Source organism: Pristiophorus japonicus, chromosome 31, assembly GCF_044704955.1.
Source record: "Pristiophorus japonicus isolate sPriJap1 chromosome 31, sPriJap1.hap1, whole genome shotgun sequence".
In the NCBI taxonomy this organism is placed as follows: Eukaryota; Metazoa; Chordata; class Chondrichthyes; family Pristiophoridae; genus Pristiophorus; species Pristiophorus japonicus.
The window spans coordinates 9,246,987-9,265,561 of NC_092007.1; the positions used below are offsets into that span (position 1 = coordinate 9,246,987).

Here is an 18,575-nt window from a genome sequence, read left to right on the forward strand (position 1 = left end):
TCCGACAGTGCGGCACTCCCTCAGTACTGTCCCTCCAACAGTGCGGCGCTCCCTCAGTACCGCCCCTCCGACAGTGCGGCGCTCCCTCAGTACTGCCCCTCCGACAGTGCGGCGCTCCCTCAGTACTGCCCCTCCGACAGTATGCTTTTCCCCAGCAGAGAAGTGTGTGATCAGCAGAGAATGGACAGATTCTGATCGACAGCGCAGTGTCCCGTTCAACCCATGCTGCTAAACGATTGTAGCAGTTTATGAAGTATCTGAAACATCTTGATTAGATTACCAGCATGCAATCACAGCGATGGTCATTATTCGCACTTGTCACACCAATTACTGACCAATAGCAGCTTCAAAGCGTCAAAAAATAGACAGGAAATAGCCTCAGACACAGCCAGGAACAGTCACTTACATTCATTTTACAGCCGATTACATCACTCATCATATGTCTACGTTCCTCCCTTGGGGATATCAACGCTTCCTCAAGAAGGCTTCACATACGTTCAATAACTCTCCACCCCTCTCTCCCCTCCTTTATTCTAAACCGATAAGGGAGTGAAGGGTTATGGGGAGCGGGCGGGGAAGTGGAGCTGAGTCCATGATCGGATCAGCCATGGTCGTATTAAATGGCGGAGCAGGCTCGAGGGGCCGAATGGCCGACTCCTGCTCCTATTTCTTATGTTCTCGTGTAAAACACTCCTTAAAACCAACCTCTTTGAGTTAACTTCTGGTCACCTACCCGAATATCTCCCTGACCTGCTGAACCTTTCTTCAAAAGTCACATTAAATGGTCCTACACTGAGGAGTGTAGAGGAACAGAGGGACCTTGGAGAGCAGGTCCACAGATCCCTGAAGGTAGCAGGCCAGGTAGATAAGGTGGTTAAGAAGGCCTACGGGATACTTGCCTTTATTGGCCGAAGCATAGAATACAAGAGCAGGGAGGTTATGCTTGAACTGTATAAAACACTGGTTAGGCCACAGCTGGAGTACTGCGTGCAGTTCTGGTCACCACATAACAGGAACGATGTGATTGCACTGGAGAGGGTGCAGAGGAGATTTACCAGGATGTTGCACTGGAGAGGGTGCAGAGGAGATTTACCAGGATGTTGCACTGGAGAGGGTGCAGAGGAGATTTACCAGGATGTTGCACTGCAGAGGGTGCAGAGGAGATTTACCAGGATGTTGCACTGGAGAGGGTGCAGAGGAGATTTACCAGGATGTTGCACTGGAGAGGGTGCAGAGGAGATTTACCAGGATGTTGTACTGCAGAGGGTGCAGAGGAGATTTACCAGGATGTTGCCGGGACTGGAGAATTTTAGCGATTGAGGAAAGATTGGATAGGCTGGGGTTGTTTTCTTTGGAACAGAGGAGGCTGAGGGGAGACCTGATTGAGGTGTATAAAATGATGAGGGGCCTGGATAGAGTGGATAGGAAGGACCTGTTTCCCCTTGGCAGAGGGGTCAACAACCAGGGGGCACAGATTGAAAGTAATTGGGGGGGAGGGTTTAGAGGGGATTTGAGGGGAAATGTCTTCACCCAGAGGGTGGTGGGGGTCTGGGGTGGAACTCACGGCCTGAAAGGGTGGTAGAGGCAGAAACCCTCACCACATTTAAACAGTACCTGGATGTACACTTGAAGTGCTGTAACCTACAGGGCTACGGACCCAGAGCGGGAAAGTGGGATTAGGCTGGGTAGCTCTTGGTCGGCCGGCACGGACACGATGGGCCGAATGGCCTCCTCCCGCGCCGTAAATCTCGGTGATTCTACGAAGCCCCTCTGTCTCAGAGAAGGTGCGCTCGGTTGATCGCTGAGATGAAAGGGGTTGTCTTATTGTCCTGTATGTACCTGTGAGTAGGTGCACAGGTTTCCCCGTCTGGAGTGGCGGCTGTCCTGCAGGAGCCGCTGCTCGGGAACCCGTTCCTCCACCACGGCGGTTTTCGGTGGAAGGCGGACGAGAGGGCTGTGGCTTGTGAGGTGACCAGGGTCAGGGACCTGCTCGATGGCGGAGGAGCGGGCTGGATGGCACTGGGCCGTTACATCCAGCTCACGGCCGACGCCATCGAGTCACTGGAAACGGCACGGGGCCCTGACTCCGTTCGGCGCGTCGAGGAGGCCCAAGCGCGTGGGGAGATCCCGTCCCGAACTGACCCCACCGTCCGGACGGAATTCCTCATCGGCGCCAAGCCCCCGAAACCCCCCTCGGGAGCCGGCGCCTCACAACTGGAGCCTCCTCCGAGGAAAATCCCCCTCCGTGCCTTTCGGTTCTGCGCGGAGGGAGGGGTTTCCTGTACGGGCTGCTCCTGCGCACTCTCCGCCTCGCCATCCTCGTCTGCCGTCCGGACACGCCATGGCGGCCATCTTGCCGTCCGGAGGAGGCGGGGGTCCCCGATGGAGTGAACTCTACGCGGGAGTCTTCCCCCTATTTATCGGGGACTTGGCCTGGAGGGTGGTGCACGGGACAGTCCCGTGCAATCGGTTGTTAAGTCGGTTCACGGGCTCCCGGGGCCGCCTGCGATTTCTGCGGTCTGGAGGAGTCCGTGTTCCACGGGTACGTTCAGTGTGTGAGGTTGCAGCCCCTCTTCCATTGTTTGAAGGGGCCGCTCCTCAAATTCTGGCTGTGCCTCAGTCCCACGCTCCTGATCTTTGGGCACCCTGTGCGGAGGGGAGCGGGGCAGGTCGGAGGGCCTCCTCTTGGGGCCTGCTCCTGGGCCCTGGCCAAGGGGTGGCCATTAACCGGTCCAGGCAGCGGGCGGTCGAGGGGGTCGTTCAGCCCCGACTGCCTGCCTCTCGTCCACGGTTACGTCCGAGCCGGGGTGTCCCTGGAGATGGAGCACGCGGTGTTACAAGTATTTATCCAATTCCCCCCGTTTGAAAGTCTCTATTGCCCCTGCTCCGACCGACCTTTCAGGCAGCGCGTTCCCCGATCACAACAACTCGCTGCGTACATGACACTATTTCGAAGCAGAGCAGGGGGAAGGGTGGAGGTGATGGTGGTGTTCCCAGGCGCCTGCGGCCCTGGTCCTTCGAGGCGGGTAGAGGCCACGGGTTTGGGAGGTGCTGCCGAAGAAGCCTTGGCGAATTGCCGCGGTGCATCTTGTGGACGGTGCACACCGCAGCCACGGTGCGCCGGTGGTGGAGGGAGTGAGTGTTGGAGGTGGTGGAGGGAGTGAGTGTTGGAGGTGGTGGAGGGAGTGAGTGTTGGAGGTGGTGGAGGGAGTGAGTGTTGGAGGTGGTGGAGGCAGTGAGTGTTGGAGGTGGTGGAGGCAGTGAGTGTTGGAGGTGGTGGAGGGAGTGAGTGTTGGAGGTGGTAGAGGGAGTGAGTGTTGGAGGTGGTGGAGGCAGTGAGTGTTGGAGGTGGTGGAGGCAGTGAGTGTTGGAGGTGGTGGAGGGAGTGAGTGTTGGAGGTGGTGGAGGGAGTGAGTGTTGGAGGTGGTGGAGGGAGTGAGTGTTGGAGGTGGTGGAGGCAATGAGTGTTGGAGGTGGTGGAGGGAGTGAGTGTTGGAGGTGGTGGAGGGAGTGAGTGTTGGAGGTGGTCGAGGCAGTGAGTGTTGGAGGTGGTGGAGGGAGTGAGTGTTGGAGGTGGTGGAGGGAGTGAGTGTTGGAGGTGGTGGAGGCAATGAGTGTTGGAGGTGGTGGAGGGAGTGAGTGTTGGAGGTGGTGGAGGGAGTGAGTGTTGGAGGTGGTCGAGGCAGTGAGTGTTGGAGGTGGTGGAGGGAGTGAGTGTTGGAGGTGGTGGAGGGAGTGAGTGTTGGAGGTGGTGGAGGCAATGAGTGTTGGAGGTGGTGGAGGGAGTGAGTGTTGGAGGTGGTGGAGGGAGTGAGTGTTGGAGGTGGTGGAGGGAGTGAGTGTTGGAGGTGGTGGAGGGAGTGAGTGTTGGAGGTGGTGGAGGGAGTGAGTGTTGGAGGTGGTGGAGAGAGTGAGTGTTGGAAGTGGTGGAGGTAGTGAGTGTTGGAGGTGGTGGAGGCAGTGAGTGTTGGAGGTGGTGGAGGCAGTGAGTGTTGGAAGTGGTGGAGGCAGTGAGTGTTGGAGGTGGTGGAGGGAGTGAGTGTTGGAGGTGGTGGAGGGAGTGAGTGTTGGAGGCGGTGGAGGGAGTGAGTGTTGGAGGTGGTGGAGGGAGTGAGTGTTGGAGGTGGTGGAGGCAGTGAGTGTTGGAGGTGGTGGAGGGAGTGAGTGTTGGAGGTGGTGGAGGGAGTGAGTGTTGGAGGTGGTGGAGGGAGTGAGTGTTGGAGGTGGTGGAGGGAGTGAGTGTTGGAGGTGGTGGAGGGAGTGAGTGTTGGAGGTGGTGGAGGGAGTGAGTGTTGGAGGTGGTGGAGGGAGTGAGTGTTGGAGGTGGTGGAGGGAGTGAGTGTTGGAGGTGGTGGAGGGAGTGAGTGTTGGAGGTGGTGGAGGGAGTGAGTGTTGGAGGTGGTGGAGGGAGTGAGTGTTGGAGGTGGTGGAGGGAGTGAGTGTTGGAGGTGGTGGAGGGAGTGAGTGTTGGAGGTGGTGGAGAGAGTGAGTGTTGGAAGTGGTGGAGGTAGTGAGTGTTGGAGGTGGTGGAGGCAGTGAGTGTTGGAGGTGGTGGAGGCAGTGAGTGTTGGAAGTGGTGGAGGCAGTGAGTGTTGGAGGTGGTGGAGGGAGTGAGTGTTGGAGGTGGTGGAGGGAGTGAGTGTTGGAGGCGGTGGAGGGAGTGAGTGTTGGAGGTGGTGGAGGGAGTGAGTGTTGGAGGTGGTGGAGGCAGTGAGTGTTGGAGGTGGTGGAGGGAGTGAGTGTTGGAGGTGGTGGAGGGAGTGAGTGTTGGAGGTGGTGGAGGGAGTGAGTGTTGGAGGTGGTGGAGGGAGTGAGTGTTGGAGGTGGTGGAGGGAGTGAGTGTTGGAGGTGGTGGAGGGAGTGAGTGTTGGAGGTGGTGGAGGGAGTGAGTGTTGGAGGTGGTGGAGGGAGTGAGTGTTGGAGGTGGTGGAGGGAGTGAGTGTTGGAGGTGGTGGAGGGAGTGAGTGTTGGAGGTGGTAGAGGGAGTGAGTGTCGGAGGTGGTGGAGGGAGTGAGTGTTGGAGGTGGTGGGGAGCGTGGCCCATCGAGCGGCCGGCTTTGTCCTGGATGGTGTCGAGCTTCTCGAGTGTTGTTGGAGCTGCAACTCATCCAGGCAAGTGGGGAGTGTTCCCTCACACTCCTGACTTGTGCCTCGTCGATGGTGGGGAGGCTTTGGGGAGTCAGGAGGTGAGACACTCGACACAGAATACCCAGCCTCTGACCCGCTCTCGTGTGGCCACAGTATTTATGTGGCTGGTGCAGTTACGTTTCTGGTAAATGGCGACCGCCCCAGGACGTTGATGGCGGGAGATTCGGTGACGGTAATGCCGCTGAATGTCAAGGGGGCCGGCGGTTAGACCCTCGCTTGTTGGAGATGGTCATTGCCTGGCACCGGTGTGGCGCCAACGTCACTCGGCACAGATCGGCCCCGAGCCCGAATGATGCCCGGGTCTTGCTGTGCGCGGGCGCGGGCCGCCCCATTGCCTGCGGCGTCGCGAGTGGAGGCGGGGCCCGGGGTGCCGAACGCGCGATCGCTCTGCGGTGTCTGCGCTCGCTGGGCGGGCTGGCTAACCTCTGACCTCTTGACCATTTCAGTGCCCCCGCGGCCCATCGTCGAGGTGCTGGGGGAGGAACCGACAGAGAATGGGGAGGCTGAGTTGCTGTGTAAGGTCCCGCGAAGTAAGCCTCCGGCAAGGATACGCTGGTTCCGAGATAATAAACTAATTCAAGGTAAGCGGGGGGGGGGCCTTTTGGACAGTCCAAGTATATAATAAGTAAGGTTGATTGGGAAACAAATTCTTTAACTGTTCCCTCCGTTTGTCACTATCTCAAATCTCCCACATTATTTCCAACTGATGAGCATAACTTGCTCCCTGGTGTTTCAGTGAAGAGCCTGATATTCCCGATCCTGAACTAAGTCCCGAAGGGTGGAAGATGTCTGTGGGTGGATTGTTTTAACGTGGGGTGACCGTTGTACACCAGCCACCACACGGGGCTTGACAGAGCGAGGTCTCGGTCCAGTGGCGAGGGTTAACCAGGACGACTGGAGACCAGCTCTGCTGCACGGACCCAGTGCGCACACATATCGCACACAGTGTGGGCTGGGCCCGTGCTGCCCCTGGGCCCTCGCCTCTCCCGGGGCCCCGAACTCTGGCCTCTCCCGGGCCCCGAACTCTCGCCTCTCCAGGGCCCCGAACTCTCGCCTCTCCCGGGCCCCGAACTCTCGCCTCTCCCGGGGCCCCGAACTCTCGCCTCTCCCGGGGCCCGAACTCTCGCCTCTCCCGGGCCCCGAACTCTGGCCTCTCCCGGGCCCCGAACTCTCGCCTCTCCCGGGCCCCGAACTCTCGCCTCTCCCGGGCCCCGAACTCTCGCCTCTCCCGGGCCCCGAACTCTCGCTCCTCCCGGGCCCCGAACTCTGGCCTCTCCCGGGCCCCGAACTCTCGCCTCTCCCGGGCCCCGAACTCTCGCCTCTCCCGGGCCCCGAACTCTCGCCTCTCCTGGGCCCCGAACTCTCGCCTCTCCCGGGCCCCGAACTCTCGCCTCTCCCGGGCCCCGAACTCTCGCCTCTCCCGGGCCCCGAACTCTCGCCTCTCCCGGGCCCCGAACTCTCGCCTCTCCCGGGCCCCGAACTCTCGCCTCTCCCGGGCCCCGAACTCTCCCCTCTCCTGGGCCCCGAACTCTCGCCTCTCCCGGGCCCCGAACTCTCGCCTCTCCTGGGCCCCGAACTCTCGCCTCTCCTGGGCCCCGAACTCTCGCCTCTCCCGGGCCCCGAACTCTCGCCTCTCCCGGGCCCTGAACTCTCGCCTCTCCCGGGCCCCGAACTCTCGCCTCTCCCGGGCCCCGAACTCTCGCCTCTCCTGGGCCCCGAACTCTCGCCTCTCCCGGGCCCCGAACTCTCGCCTCTCCCGGGCCCCGAACTCTGGCCTCTCCCGGGCCCCGAACTCTCGCCTCTCCCGGGGCCCTGAACTCTCACCTCTCCCGGGGCCCGAACTCTCGCCTCTCCCGGGCCCCGAACCCTCGCCTCTCCCGGGCCCCGAACTCTCGCCTCTCCCGGGGCCCCGAACTCTCGCCTCTCCCGGGCCCCGAACTCTCGCCTCTCCGGGGCCCCGAACTCGAGCCTCTCCCGTGTCCCGAACTCTCGCCTCTCCCGGGCCCCGAACTCTGGCCTCTCCCGGGCCCCGAACTCTCGCCTCTCCCGGGGCCCCGAACTCTCGCCTCTCCCGGGCCCCGAACTCTCACCTCTCCCGGGCCCCGAACTCTGGCCTCTCCCGGGGCCCTGAACTCTCACCTCTCCCGGGGCCCGAACTCTCGCCTCTCCCGGGGCCCCGAACTCTCGCCTCTCCCGGGCCCCGAACTCTCGCTTCTCCCGGGGCCCCGAACTCTCGCCTCTCCCGGGCCCCGAACTCTCGCCTCTCCTGGGCCCCGAACTCTGGCCTCTCCCGGGCCCCGAACTCTCGCCTCTCCCGGGCCCCGAACTCTCGCCTCTCCCGGGGCCCCGAACTCTCTCCTCTCCCGGGCCCCGAACTCTCGCCTCTCCCGGGCCCCGAACTCTCGCTTCTCCCGGGGCCCCGAACTCTCGCCTCTCCCGGGCCCCGAACTCTCGCCTCTCCCGGGCCCCGAACTCTCGCCTCTCCCGGGCCCCGAACTCTCGCTTCTCCCGGGGCCCCGAACTCTCGCCTCTCCCGGGCCCCGAACTCTCGCCTCTCCCGGGCCCCGAACTCTCGCTTCTCCCGGGGCCCCGAACTCTCGCCTCTCCCGGGCCCCGAACTCTCGCCTCTCCTGGGCCCCCCCCGATCACGTCCCTCTGCAGTCTCTCGCCGCTCCTTCGCCCCGACCTCCTGCTGTACCTGCCCCACGCTCCAATCACCGAGCTGGACCCTTGGTGACGTCAATCTTCGCTGCGGTGGCCCTGCTGAACCAGCGCGCGCTGTACCTTGCCATGGTAGGACTCCACGCTTCTCTCGGGCCGTTCCTTTCATGGCCCCGACCTGCCGCTGGCGTTCTCCCACGGGTCAGGGGGGCCTCCATGTTGCTCTATAACGGTGTACGACCTCTGCCCTTTTTCTCTCCCTTGTCTGCCTCCTGTGGCAAGGGCGGGAGGCTTGAGCACCGGTTTCTGCTCAGTGCCTACCCCTGGCGATAATTGATGCCACAAACATGCACCTTGGAGACAGACCCTTTCAAGCCATTGGCACAGGAGATTTGTGCATCAGTGCGGGAGTCCTCTCGTTGTCTATCGGCTGTTGTATGGCGCAGTCCCACTTCACGGGCTCCCGGGCCGCCTGCAATTTCTCTGGTCGAGAAGAGTTTAACAAGACAGAAAACAGAGAGTCAGGATCAATGGTTCACTCTCGGGTTGGCAATCAGTAACTAGTGGGGTGCCGCAGGGATCAGTGCTGGGACACCAACTATTTACAATCTATATTAACGACTTGGAAGAAGGGATCGAGTGTAAAGTAGCCAAGTTTGCTGACGATACAAAGATGGGAGGAAAAGCAATGTGTGAGGAGGACACAACAAATCTGTAAAAGGACATAGACAGGCTCAGTGAGTGGTCAAAAATCTGGCAGATGGAGTATAATGTTGGAAAGTGTGAGGTCATGCACTTTGGCAGAAAAAAATCAAAGAGCAAGTTATTATTTAAATGGAGAAAGATTGCAAAGTGCCGCAGTACAGCGGGACCTGGGGGTACTTGTGCATGAAACACAAAAGGATAGTATGCAGGTACAGCAAGTGATCAGGAAGGCCAATGGTATCTTGGCCTTTATTGCAAAGGGGGTGGAGTATAAAAGCAGGGAAGTCTTGCTACAGTTATACAGGGTATTGGTGAGGCCACACCTGGAGTACTGCGTGCAGTTTTGGTTTCCTTATTTACGAAAGGATATACTTGCTTTGGAGGCAGTTCAGAGAAGGTTCACTCGGTTGATTCCGGGGATGAGGGGGTTGACTTATGAGGAAAGGTTGAGGAGGTTGGCCTCTACTCATTGGAGTTCAGAAGAATGAGAGGTGATCTTATCGAAACGTATCAAATTATGAGGGGGCTTGAAAAGGTGGATGCAGAGAGGATGTTTCCACTGATGGGGGAGACTAGAACTAGGGGGCATGGTCTTAGAATAAGGGGCCGCCCATTTAAAACTGAGATGAGGAGGAATTTCTTCTCTCAGAGGGTTGTAAATCTGTGGAATTCTCTGCCCCAGAGAGCTGTGGAGGCTGGGACATTGAATATATTTAAGGTGGAGATAGACAGATTTTTGAGCGATAAGGGAGTGAAGGGTTATGGGGAGCGGGCGGGGAAGTGGAGCTGAGTCCATGATCGGATCAGCCATGGTCTTATTGAATGGCGGAGCAGGCTCGAGGGGCCGAATGGCCGACTCCTGCTCCTGTTTCTGATGTTCTTATGTTCCAGGTGTATGTTCAGTATGTGAGGATGCAGCCCCCTTCCATTGTTCGAAGGGGCTGGTCCTCGATTTCTGGCTGCACTTCAGTCCCACACTCCTGATCTTTGGGCATTGTCGAGAGCTTGATTCTGTGCACTTTTCAGCGAACAATAATGAAAATTGTTTAATTTAGCACTGCATGATTAAACTTCAAAATACTTGAAAAAGCAGGAGGGTCTCTCAGTGGCGGAGGGGTATCGTTGCAATGTGTTTCACAGGACCCGACGACCATGTTACATGCAGCATTTCCTGCATAAGGACATTAGAACATAAGAAATAGGAGCAGGAGTCAGCCATTCGGCCCCTCGAGCCTGCTCCGCCATTTGATACGATCATGGCTGATCCGATCATGGACTCAGCTCCACTTCCCCGCCCGCTCACCCATCAGCCCCTGTGCTCACTGACCTACATTGGCTCTCGGTTAAGCAACGCCTCAATTTCAAAATTCTCATCCTTGTTTTCAAATCCCTTCTCACTCCCTCCCAATCTCTGTAATCTCCTCCAGCCCCTACACCCCCTCCCTATCTCTGTAATCTCCTCCAGCCCCTACACCCCCTCCCTATCTCTGTAATCTCCTCCAGCCCCTACACCCCCTCCCTATCTCTGTACCTTCCTCCAGCCCCCACATCCCTCCCTATCTCTGTAACCTCCTCCAGCCCCTACACCCCTCCCTATCTCTGTACCTTCCTCCAGCCCTACACCCCTCCCTATCTCTGTAATCTCCTCCAGCCCCTACACCCCCTCCCTATCTCTGTAATCTCCTCCAGCCCCTACACCCCCTCCCTATCTCTGTACCTTCCTCCAGCCCCCACATCCCTCCCTATCTCTGTAACCTCCTCCAGCCCCTACACCCCTCCCTATCTCTGTAATCTCCTCCAGCCCCTACACCCCCTCCCTATCTCTGTAACCTCCTCCAGCCCTACACCCCTCCCTATCTCTGTAACCACCTCCAGCCCCTACACCCCTCCCTATCTCTATAATCTCCCCCAGCCCCTACAACCCCCGAGATCTCTGCACTCCTCTAATTCTGCCCTCCTGACCATCCCTGTTTATAATCGCTCCACCATCGGTGGCCGTGCCTTCTGTTGCCTGGGCCCCAAGCTCTGGAACTCCCTCCCTAAACCTCTCCGCCTCTCTAAACCTCTCTCTCCTCCTTCAAGACGCTCCTTAAAACCCACCTCTTTGACCGAGCTCTGTCCCAAAATCTCCTTATGTGGCTCGGTGGTAAATTCATTCTGATTCCTCTGCTGTGAAGCGCCTTGGGATGTTTCACTACATAAAGGTGCTATACAAATATAGGTTGTTGTTGTTGCTGATATAATAAAAGTGAATGAGCCGTTAAATCACAGTCCGTCCTTTTAAGGTTTTTATCTCTGGCTTCTGAATATTAGAGGAGGATAGCAGAGTGGTAATATTTCTACTGTGCAGGTACAGCACGGGGTTAGATACAGAGTAAAGCTCCCTCTACACTGTCCCATCACACACTCCCAGGGCAGGTACAGCACGGGGTTAGATACAGAGTAAAGCTCCCTCTGCACTGTCCCATCAAACACTCCCAGGGCAGGTACAGGTACAGCATGGGGTTAGATACAGAGTAAAGCTCCCTCTACACTGTCCCATCAAACACTCCCAGGGCAGATACAGGTACAGCACGGGGTTAGATACAGAGTAAAGCTCCCTCTACACTGTCCCATCAAACACTCCCAGGGCAGATACAGGTACAGTATGGGGTTAGATACAGAGTAAAGCTCCCTCTACACTGTCCCATCAAACACTCCCAGGGCAGGTACAGGTACAGCACGGGGTTAGATACAGAGTAAAGCTCCCTCTACACTGTCCCATCAAACACTCCCAGGGCAGGTACAGGTACAGCACTGGGTTAGATATAGAGTAAAGCTCCCTCTACACTGTCCCATCAAACACTCCCAGTGCAGGTACAGCATGGGGTTAGATACAGAGTAAAGCTCCCTCTTCACTGTCCCATCAATCACTCCCAGGGCAGGTACAGGGGGTTAGATACAGAGTAAAGCTCCCTCGACACTGTCCCATCAAAACTCCCAGGACAGGTACAGCATGGGGTTAGATACAGAGTAAAGCTCCCTCTACACTGTCCCATCAAACACTCCCAGAGCAGGTACAACACGGGGTTAGATACAGAGTAAAGCTCCCTCTACACTGTCCCATCAAACACTCCCAGGGCAGGTACAGCATGGGGTTAGATACAGAGTAAAGCTCCCTCTACAGTGTCCCATCAAACACTCCCAGGGCAGGTACAGCATGGGGTTAGATACAGAGTAAAGCTCCCTCTACACTGTCCCATCAAACACTCCCAGAGCAGGTACAGCACGGGGTTAGATACAGAGTAAAGCTCCCTCTACACTGTTCCATCAAACACTCCCAGGGCAGGTACAGCATGGCGTTAGATACAGAGTAAAGCTCCCTCTACACTGCGCCATTAAATATTTTCTTTGCTGAGTGTACGGATCACTGGCCATGGCTGGTCTCAGCTCTGGCGCCAATTCTTGACGTGTGAGCCAAGTGAGTGCCAGCTAGCTATTCGACTATGTAGAGGCATCACAGCCGAGCCTGGTCCTTGTGACAGAAATGCATTGGGAGTGAAATTGGTTCTTTGTCCGCAGGGCAAGACGAGCGAGAGTGAATCGGGTGGCCGTTTTACATCCGTGCCCGACACCAGTTGCCGATTCACTGTTGCCCGAATAGTGCCGCTGTCAAAGACGGATTTCACCCCCGCTGACAAGAGTTTAAAAAACCTGCGACATTCTGAATCATTACCCCAGCCTCACTCCACACAGGTGCTGAGCTACAAGTCGTTCTGCAGGACAGCAATTTATCTCGAAGTACAAATACACAAATCACTAAAAGTCCCCACACGGGTTTTCAAAGCAAACCAGGAACTAAGGTTTATTTCTAGAGGGACAGAATTGAAAGTTAGAGAAATTATACTAAACCTGTATCGAACCTCGGTTAGACCACACTTGGAGCACTGTGCACAGTTCTGGTCTCCATATACCTGGGTTAGACCACACTTGGAGCACTGTGCACAGTTCTGGTCTCCATATACCGGGGTTAGACCACACTTGGAGCACTGTGCACAGTTCTGGTCTCCATATACCTGGGTTAGACCACACTTGGAGCACCGTGCACAGTTCTGGTCTCCATATACCTGGGTTAGACCACACTTGGAGCACCGTGCACAGTTCTGGTCTCCATATACCTGGGTTAGACCACACTTGGAGCACCGTGCACAGTTCTGGTCTCCATATACCTGGGTTAGACCACACTTGGAGCACCGTGCACAGTTCTGGTCTCCATATACCAGGGTTAGACCACACTTGGAGCACTGTGCACAGTTCTGGTCTCCATATACCTGGGTTAGACCACACTTGGAGCACTGTGCACAGTTCTGGTCTCCATATACCTGGGTTAGACCACACTTGGAGCACTGCGTACAGTGCTGGTCTCCATATTATAGAAGGATATGAAGCACTGGAGAGGGTGCAGGGAAGATTTGCAAAGATGATACCAGAAATGCGAGTGACCTGGGTGTCCTTGTACACGAATCACTGAAAGTTGACATGTAGGCACAGCAAGCAATTAGGAAAGCAAATGGTATGTTGGCCTTTATTACAAGAAGATTTGAGTATAAACGTAAAGACATCTTCCTGCAACTATATCGGGCCCTGGTGAGACCACAGCTGGAGTACTGTGCACAGTTTGGGTCTCCTTACCTAAGGAAGGATATACTTGCCATAGAGGGAGTGCAGCGAAGGTTCACCAGACTGATTCCTGGGATGGGGGGATTGTCCTATGAGGAGAGATTGAGTAGACCGGGCCCGTACTCTCTGGAGTTTAGAAGAATGAGAGGTGATCTCATTGAAACATACCAGATTCTGAGGGGGATGGACAGGGTAGATGCAGGGAGGGTGTTTCCCCCCGGGCTGGGGAGTCTAGAACCAGGGGTCACACAGTCTCAGGATAAGGGCTCGGCCATTGAGGACTGAGATGAGGAGGAATTTCTTCACTCAGAGGGGGGTGAATCTTTGGAATTCTCTGCCCCAGAGGGCTGTGGGGGCTCAGTCGTTGAGTATATTCAAGGCTGGGATCGAGAGATTGTTGGACTTGAGGTCGAAGATCAGCCGTGATCTCATTGAATGGCAGAGCAGACCACTTCTTCCTATATCTGATTGTTTTATGTTCTTAACCCATCTATCCGCCTTGGTCCCTGTGAGGAGGATGCTAAGAGGCTGCAGGGTGACTTGGACAGGTTAGGCGAGTGGGCAAATGCATGGCAGATGCAGTATAATGTGGATAAATGTGAGGTTATCCACTTTGGTGGCAAAAACACGAAGGCAGAATATTATCTGAATGGTGACAGATTAGGAAAAGGGGAGGTGCAACGAGACCTGGGTGTCATGGTACATCAGTCATTGAAGGTAGGCATGCAGGTCCAGCAGGCGGTGAAGACGGCAAATGGTATGTTGGCCTTCATAGCGAGAGGATTTGAGTATAGGAGCAGGGAGGTCTTACTGCAGTTGTACAGGGCCTTGGTGAGGCCTCACCTGGAATATTGTGTTCAGTTTTGGTCTCCTAATCTGAGGAAGGACATTCTTGCTATTGAGGGAGTGCAGCGAAGGTTCACCAGACTGATTCCCGGGACGGCAGGACTGACATATGAAGAAAGACTGGATCGACTAGGCTTATACTCACTGGAGTTTAGAAGGATGAGCGGGGATCTCATAGAAACATGTAAAGTTCTGACGGGATTGGACAGGTTCGATGCAGGAAGAATGTTCCCGATGTTGGGGAAGTCCAGAACCAGGGGTCACAGTCTAAGGATAAGGGGTAAGCCATTTAGGACTGAGATGAGGAGAAACTTCTTCACTCAGAGAATTGTGAACCTGTGGAATTCTCTACCACAGAAAGTTGTTGAGGCCAGTTCGTTAGATATATTCAAAAGGGAAGTTAGATATGGCCCTTACGGCTAAAGGGATCAAGGGGTATGGAGAGAAAGCAGGAAAGGGGTACTGAGGGAATGATCAGCCATGATCATATTGAATGGTGGTGCAGGCTCGAAGGGCCGAATGGCCTACTCCTGCACCTACTTTCTATGTTTCTATGTTTCTAAACCTTACCCAACATAAATTTATTGGGTTCAGTTTTGCAATTTTCAATTGGCCCCCGGCCTTGGCAGCTTTTTGGGGGAGAGTTCCAGATTCCCACCGACCTTTGTGTGAAGAAGTGTTTCCTGACATCACCCCTGAATGGCCTGGCTCGAATTTGAAGGTGACGCCCCCCTTGTTCTCTCCCACCCAAGGAAATATCACCTCTCGATCAACCCAATCATATCCTTCAATCATCTTAAACGGCACTTTTAAAAGATAGAAATAATTATAGCAAAAGGTTAACTAGTTTAGCATATAGATTGCTTTTCCGGGAGATATTTGTATGATATCTACAGTTCATATGGTTTATATTACATTCGTTCATCTTTTATTTAACAAAATCACTTACAGTCAGGAAAAGAACTTCACAAATCTACTCAAATTATTTCAAACCATGGCCCACATCGAGGAGCCAGAGACAGTTTAACCTCCTCCCTATCCCTGTAACCTCCTCCAGTCCCTACACCCCTCCCTATCTCTGTAACCTCCTCCAGCCCCTACACCCCTCCCTATCTCTGTAACCTCCTCCAGTCCCTACACCCCTCCCTATCTCTGTAACCTCCTCCAGCCCCTACACCCCTCCCTATCTCTGTAACCACCTCCAGCCCCTACACCCCTCCCTGTCTCTGTAACCTCCTCCAGCCCCTACACCCCTCCCTATCCCTGTAACCTCCTCCAGTCCCTACACCCCTCCCTATCCCTCTAACCTCCTCCAGTCCCTACACCCCTCCCTATCCCTGTAACCTCCTCCAGCCCCTACACACTCCCTATCCCTGTAACCTCCTCCAGTCCCTACACCCCTCCCTCTCTCTGTAACCTCCTCTAGCCCCTACACCACTCCCTATCACTGTAACCTCCTCCAGCCCCTACACCCCTCCCTTTCTCTGTAACGTCCTCCAGCCCCTACACCCCTCCCTATCTCTGTAACCTCCTCCAGCCCCTACAACCCTCCCTATCTCTGTAACCTCCTCCAGTCCCAACACCCCTCCCTATCCCTGTAACCTCCTCCAGTCCCTACACCCTCCCTATCCCTGTAACCTCCTCCAGCCCCTACACCCCTCCCTATCTCTGTAACCTCCTCTAGCCCCTATACCCCTTCCTATCTTTGTAACCTCCTCCAGCCCCTACAACCCTCCCTATCTCTGTAATCTCCTCCAGCCCCTGCACCTCTCCCTATCTCTGTAACCCCTCCAGCCTCTATACCCCTCCTTATCTGTAACCTCCTCCAGCCCCTACATCCCTCCCTATCTCTGTAACCACCTCCAGCCCCTGCACCCCTCCCTGTTTCTGTAACCTCCTCCAACCCCTACACCCCTCCCTATCTCTGTAACCTCCTCTAGCCCCTACACCACTCCCTATCTCTGTAACCTCCTCTAGCCCCTACACCCCTCCCTATCTCTGTAACCTCCTCCAGCCCCTACACCCCTCCCTATCTCTGTAACCTCCTCCAGCCCCTACACCCCTCCCTATCTCTGTAACCTCCTCCAGCCCCGACACCCCTCCCGATCTCTGTAACCTTTTCCAGCCCCTTCAACCCCCCTAGATCTCTGCGCTCGCCCAATTCTGCCCTCTTGCCCATCCGCCAATTTCCATCGCTCCACCATCGGTGGCCGTGCCTTCAGCCGCCTGGGCCCCGAGGTCTGGAACTCCCTCCCTGAACCTCTCCGCCTCTCTCTCCTCCTTCAAGATATGCCTTAAAACCGACCACTTTATCCCAGCTTTTGGTTGCCTGTCCCTGATATCTCCTTTTGTTGTGCCAGAAAAAGCAAAGCAGGCACTAGTTTATTTCTAACATAAATGAATCGAAAAGTAGGGAAGTGATGTGAAACTTGTATCGAAACTTGGTTAGACCACACTTGGACTACTGTGCACAGTTCTGGTCTCCATATTAGAGAAAGCATATCGAGGCACTGGAGAGGGAGCAGAGCAGAATGGGCCTCCTCCTGTTCCTGTGTAACAGACTTGAGGGGCTCAGTGGGCCTCCTCCTGTTCCTGTGTAACAAGCTCGAGGGGCTGAATGGGCCTCCTCCTGTTCCTATGTAACAGGCTCGAGGTGCTGAATGGGCCTCCTCCTGTTCCTGTGTAACAGGCTCGGGGGCCGGATTGGGCCTCCTCCTGTTCCTGTGTAACAGGCTCGAGGGGCTGAATGGGCCTCCTCCTGTTCCTGTGTAACAGGCTCGAGGGGCTGAATGGGCCTCCTCCTGTTCCTGTGTAACAGGCTCGAGGGGCTGAATGGGCCTCCTCCTGTTCCTGTGTAACAGGCTCGAGGGCCGGATTGGGCCTCCTCTTGTTCCTGTGTAACAGGCTCGAGGGGCTGAATGGGCCTCCTCCTTTTCCTGTGTAACAGGCTCGAGGGGCTGAATGGGCCTCCTCCTGTTCCTGTGTAACAGGCTCGAGGGGCTGAATGGGCCTCCTCCTGTTCCTGTGTAACAGGCTCGAGGGGCTGAATGGGCCTCCTCCTGTTCCTGTGCAGCAGGCCCGAGGGGCTGAATGGGCCTCCTCTTGTTCCTGTGTAACAGGCTTGAGGGGTTGAATGGGCCTCCTCCTGTTCCTGTGTAACAGGCTCGAGGGGCTGAATGGGCCTCCTCTTGTTCCTATGTAACAGGCTCGAGGGGCTGAATGGGCCTCCTCCTGTTCCTGTGTAACAGGCTCGAGGGGCTGAATGGGCCTCCTCCTGTTCCTGTGTAACAGGCTCGAGGGGCTGAATGGGCCTCCTCCTGTTCCTGTGTAACAGGCTTGAGGGGCTGAATGGGCCTCCTCCTGTTCCTGTGTAACAGGCTCAAGGGCCGGATTGGGCCTCCTCCTGTTCCTGTGTAACAGGCCCGAGGGGCTGAATGGGCCTCCTCCTGTTCCTGTGCAACAGGCTCAAGGGCCGGATTGGGCCTCCTCCTGTTCCTGTGCAACAGGCTCGAGGGGCTGAATGGGCCTCCTGTTCCTGTGTAACAGGCGCGAGGGGCTGAATGGGCCTCCTCCTGTCCCTGTGTAACAGGCCCGAGGGGCTGAATGGGCCTCCTCCTGTTCCTGTGCAACAGGCTCAAGGGCCGGATTGGGCCTCCTCCTGTTCCTGTGCAACAGGCTCGAGGGGCTGAATGGGCCTCCTGTTCCTGTGTAACAGGCTCGAGGGGCTGAATGGGCCTCCTCCTGTCCCTGTGTAACAGGCCCGAGGGGCTGAATGGGCCTCCTCCTGTTCCTGTGTAACAGGCTCGAGGGACAGAATGGGCCTCCTGTTCCTGTGTAACAGGCTCGAGGGGCAGAATGGGCCTCCTCCTGTTCCTGTGTAACAGGCTCGAGGGGCTGAATGGGCCTCCTCCTGTTCCTGTGTAACAGGCTCGAGGGGCTGAATGGGCCTCCTCCTGTTCCTGTGTAACAAGCTCGAGGGGCTCAGTGGGCCTCCTCCTGTTCCTGTGTAACAGGCTCGAGGGGTAGAATGGGCCTCCTCCTTTCCCTGTGTAACAGGCTCGAGGGGCTGAATGGGCCTCCTCCTGTTCCTGTGTAACAAGCTCGAGGGGCTCAGTGGGCCTCCTCCTGTTCCTGTGTAACAGGCTCGAGGGGGTGAATGGGCCTCCTCCTTTCCCTGTGTAACAGGCTCGAGGGGCTGAATGGGCCTCCTCCTGTTCCTGTGTAACAGGCTCGAGGGGTAGAATGGGCCTCCTCCTTTCCCTGTGTTACCCACCTGAGGAACCTGAAGGTTTTTTTTTTAAAACGGTATCTGATTGGGATCGATGTCAATAATTGACTGGAACCCTTGAGTGTCTTAAGCTTGACGTGGTATTGACACAATTATCTAACGGCTCATTTTATAGTGATGCAGAGTGATATTTGAACCTCATCAGTATTCAGCATAGCACAGAGCTCTTCATAACTTACTGGTGTTAGAATCCTCGAACAGTTACAGTACAGGAGGAGGCCATTTGGCCCCTCGAACCCCTGCCGGCTCTCTGCAGGAGCACCTCAGC

General features: G+C 56.1%; 1 protein-coding gene across 2 annotated transcripts in view; it reads left to right on the top strand.

Annotated features, from left to right (window-relative positions):
• The window catches only part of cadm4 (cell adhesion molecule 4), a 373,773-nt gene that overhangs the window by 284,445 nt on the left and 70,753 nt on the right, over positions 1–18,575 (top strand). For both annotated transcript variants that reach the window (XM_070868960.1, XM_070868961.1), the window contains exon 4: positions 5,595–5,729. In XM_070868960.1, coding sequence (XP_070725061.1) covers positions 5,595–5,729 — 135 coding nt within the window. The remainder of the gene's footprint in view (positions 1–5,594; positions 5,730–18,575) is intronic.